General features: G+C 35.4%; 1 protein-coding gene across 1 annotated transcript; it reads left to right on the plus strand.

Moving 5' to 3' along the window:
* Positions 1 to 299: 299 nt before the first annotated feature.
* Positions 300 to 2,063, plus strand: LOC140838355 (protein WUSCHEL-like). Its single transcript, XM_073204589.1, has 3 exons — positions 300 to 750; positions 850 to 953; positions 1,452 to 2,063. The coding sequence occupies exons 1-3, from the start codon at positions 387 to 389 to the stop codon at positions 1,794 to 1,796; spliced, it is 813 nt and encodes a 270-aa protein (XP_073060690.1). The 5' UTR covers positions 300 to 386; the 3' UTR covers positions 1,797 to 2,063.
* Positions 2,064 to 2,364: the final 301 nt, after the last annotated feature.

Consider the following 2,364-nt stretch of genomic DNA (forward strand, 5'->3'; position numbering starts at 1 on the left):
TCACAAAAATCACATAAAAAATCAAACAAACTTATATGTACAACTCATATATATTATATATTTCCAATGTACATTATAATATATCATATCATATGAAATAATTACAAATCTTTTTGATGGATACCTTTTGATCCAAGCAATTGTGTCTGAAATTCCTCCTCTTTTGTCCCTTTAATTCCTTTTTGTTCTGTCAACTTCAGTCCTTCTCTTCCAGATATCATCTCTCTGATATGAAATCTTCTCTCCATGTGCCCAAACTTCATCTCTCCCTCCTTTAAAACTCTCACATTCTTAACTTACACTTACCACCACACATTGCCAAATCCTCCCTGTGTTTTCTATAAAAATAATTTCTTCTTGTAATTAGTTTCTTGAATTCTGGTAACATGGAGCCTCAAAATCTGCAAAATCCGACCGCAAATGATCAAGAAGCGGCTAAGAACAGTAGTTTTCTGTGCAGACAAAGCATTACTAGGTGGACTCCAACGACTGATCAGATAAGAATCTTGAAGGATCTTTATTACAATAATGGACTTAGGTCTCCTTCTGCGGAGCAGATTCAGAGGATTTCTGCTAGGTTAAGACAATATGGGAAGATTGAGGGGAAGAATGTTTTCTACTGGTTTCAGAATCATAAGGCAAGAGAGAGGCAGAAGAAGAGATTCACTTGTGATAATATTTCCATGCAGTACAGGAATGGGGTTTGGAAGAATGAGGAGATTTATAACAAGTTTCCCAACGTGAATTCTGGTGAAATTTTGAAGGGTTCTCTTTTTCGTTTTTATTTTTTGATAAGTTTGTTTGATGGGTTTATTTTATGCGCGCAGTTTCTTGAATTTACTTCTGCAGGTAGTTTTCCGTCTTCTTCGGTTACTTCTGCGCCAGGTTTGATCAACGTTGGCTCAGTGGGGAACTTTGGAAATGGATCTTTTGCAGTGGAGAAGAGCTTTAGAGTGAGTGCAATGAATCCCTTTTGTAGGTTTACTGATGCATATCAAGAAATTTAGTCTTCTTCGATTTACAAATAATACATATCAAGTTAAATCAAAGAGTAGAGGATGGCTCGATCCATCCCAAATCCGCCCTGATATAGATCCCGTCGAGTTTCTCATTGTATGCAAAGTTAAGCGTCTGGTCTCCATCTTTCACAAACCGAACATTTACATAATAACAGTTACCTTTGTGATCTGTGGGATGTTTTATATTTTGACCAAATAGAACAAATGCACAATTTGCGTGATTTAATCTGACTTTAAAGAAAAGTGTACTTAAAATTGAACACGTTTTGGTACATGCAAAGATAATCCAACATGGGAAATTTTAGTGAAAAACCTCTGCTTTTATGTTAAATTTAGATTGAACTTCATTTGCATTCATTTATATCAATATTTACTGAAAAACCCTCTGCTATTGTAAGATTGAATTTTTGTATGTTATTTTCTATTCGACAGGATTGTTCTATAACCCCGAATCCCAACACCTGCGGATCAATGAGTCAAAACTTCACATGGATCGGGGTGGATCCTTGCTCCCCAACCTACCCTTTTCTTGAGAAGAAAAACTGCTACATCAATACTGATCTTCAAACCCTAGAAATGGAGGAAGAAGAAGCGGAGGACGTTACCCCGGAAATCGAGACCCTTCCTCTCTTCCCCATTCACAGCAACATCAAACAAGAAACGGACTACTTCAGTGGTGGCTGGCACCACTGCTCTACCGACGGTATCTCGGCCTCGACGGCAGCTTTGGAGCTCACCCTCAACTCCTATGCGGCAAGATTTCCTACTGGTCCTTGATCATTTAAGAAGTGTAAATTTAAAGTAATTATATATGTTGGCCTTCTTTGTTTAGCGCATTCTATTACTCTATATTAAGGTATTAATTCTTAGTAATTTACGATTAAATGACATATTACGTTAATGGCGATGCTTATGCCTAAGTCCTCGCCATTACTTGTATATGTTAGCGTACATCCATTGGATTATGAAGAATTGTACTAATTTGTATTCTTGCATAAATGTCTGGGAATATTATTAACCGAAAGTGGAACTGTTTAAATTTTATATCATTGTCTTATTTAAGATTGATTCAAAACCCATTTAGCTTGCCCAAATTTCGAATAACTATTATCTTTAAATTAAAGGAAGAACAAATTTTTTGTGAGACAGTATCCTGAATTTTATTCACGAGAAGAGTCTAACTCTTTCTATATTTAAAATATGAACTTATAATTACATTATGGCATACAAATAAAAATATATGTATCTGAATAAATATATAAATAAATGTCCACATCTTCATTGACAGAGAAGGTAATACACACAAATATCTTTCTTGGAGGAGTAATTGATATGTATTGTTTGC

The sequence above is a fragment of the Primulina eburnea genome, chromosome 8 (assembly GCF_022965805.1).
Source record: "Primulina eburnea isolate SZY01 chromosome 8, ASM2296580v1, whole genome shotgun sequence".
Taxonomy (NCBI): domain Eukaryota; kingdom Viridiplantae; phylum Streptophyta; class Magnoliopsida; order Lamiales; family Gesneriaceae; genus Primulina; species Primulina eburnea.

Coding starts and splice junctions, on each gene's coding strand:
- LOC140838355 (XM_073204589.1), top strand. CDS start 387: ATGGAGCCTCAAAATCTGCAAAATCCGACCGCAAATGATCAAGAAGCG. Junction 751..849: donor GTTTCCCAACGTGAATTCTG/GTGAAATTTTGA, acceptor TTACTTCTGCAG/GTAGTTTTCCGTCTTCTTCG. Junction 954..1,451: donor CAGTGGAGAAGAGCTTTAGA/GTGAGTGCAATG, acceptor TCTATTCGACAG/GATTGTTCTATAACCCCGAA.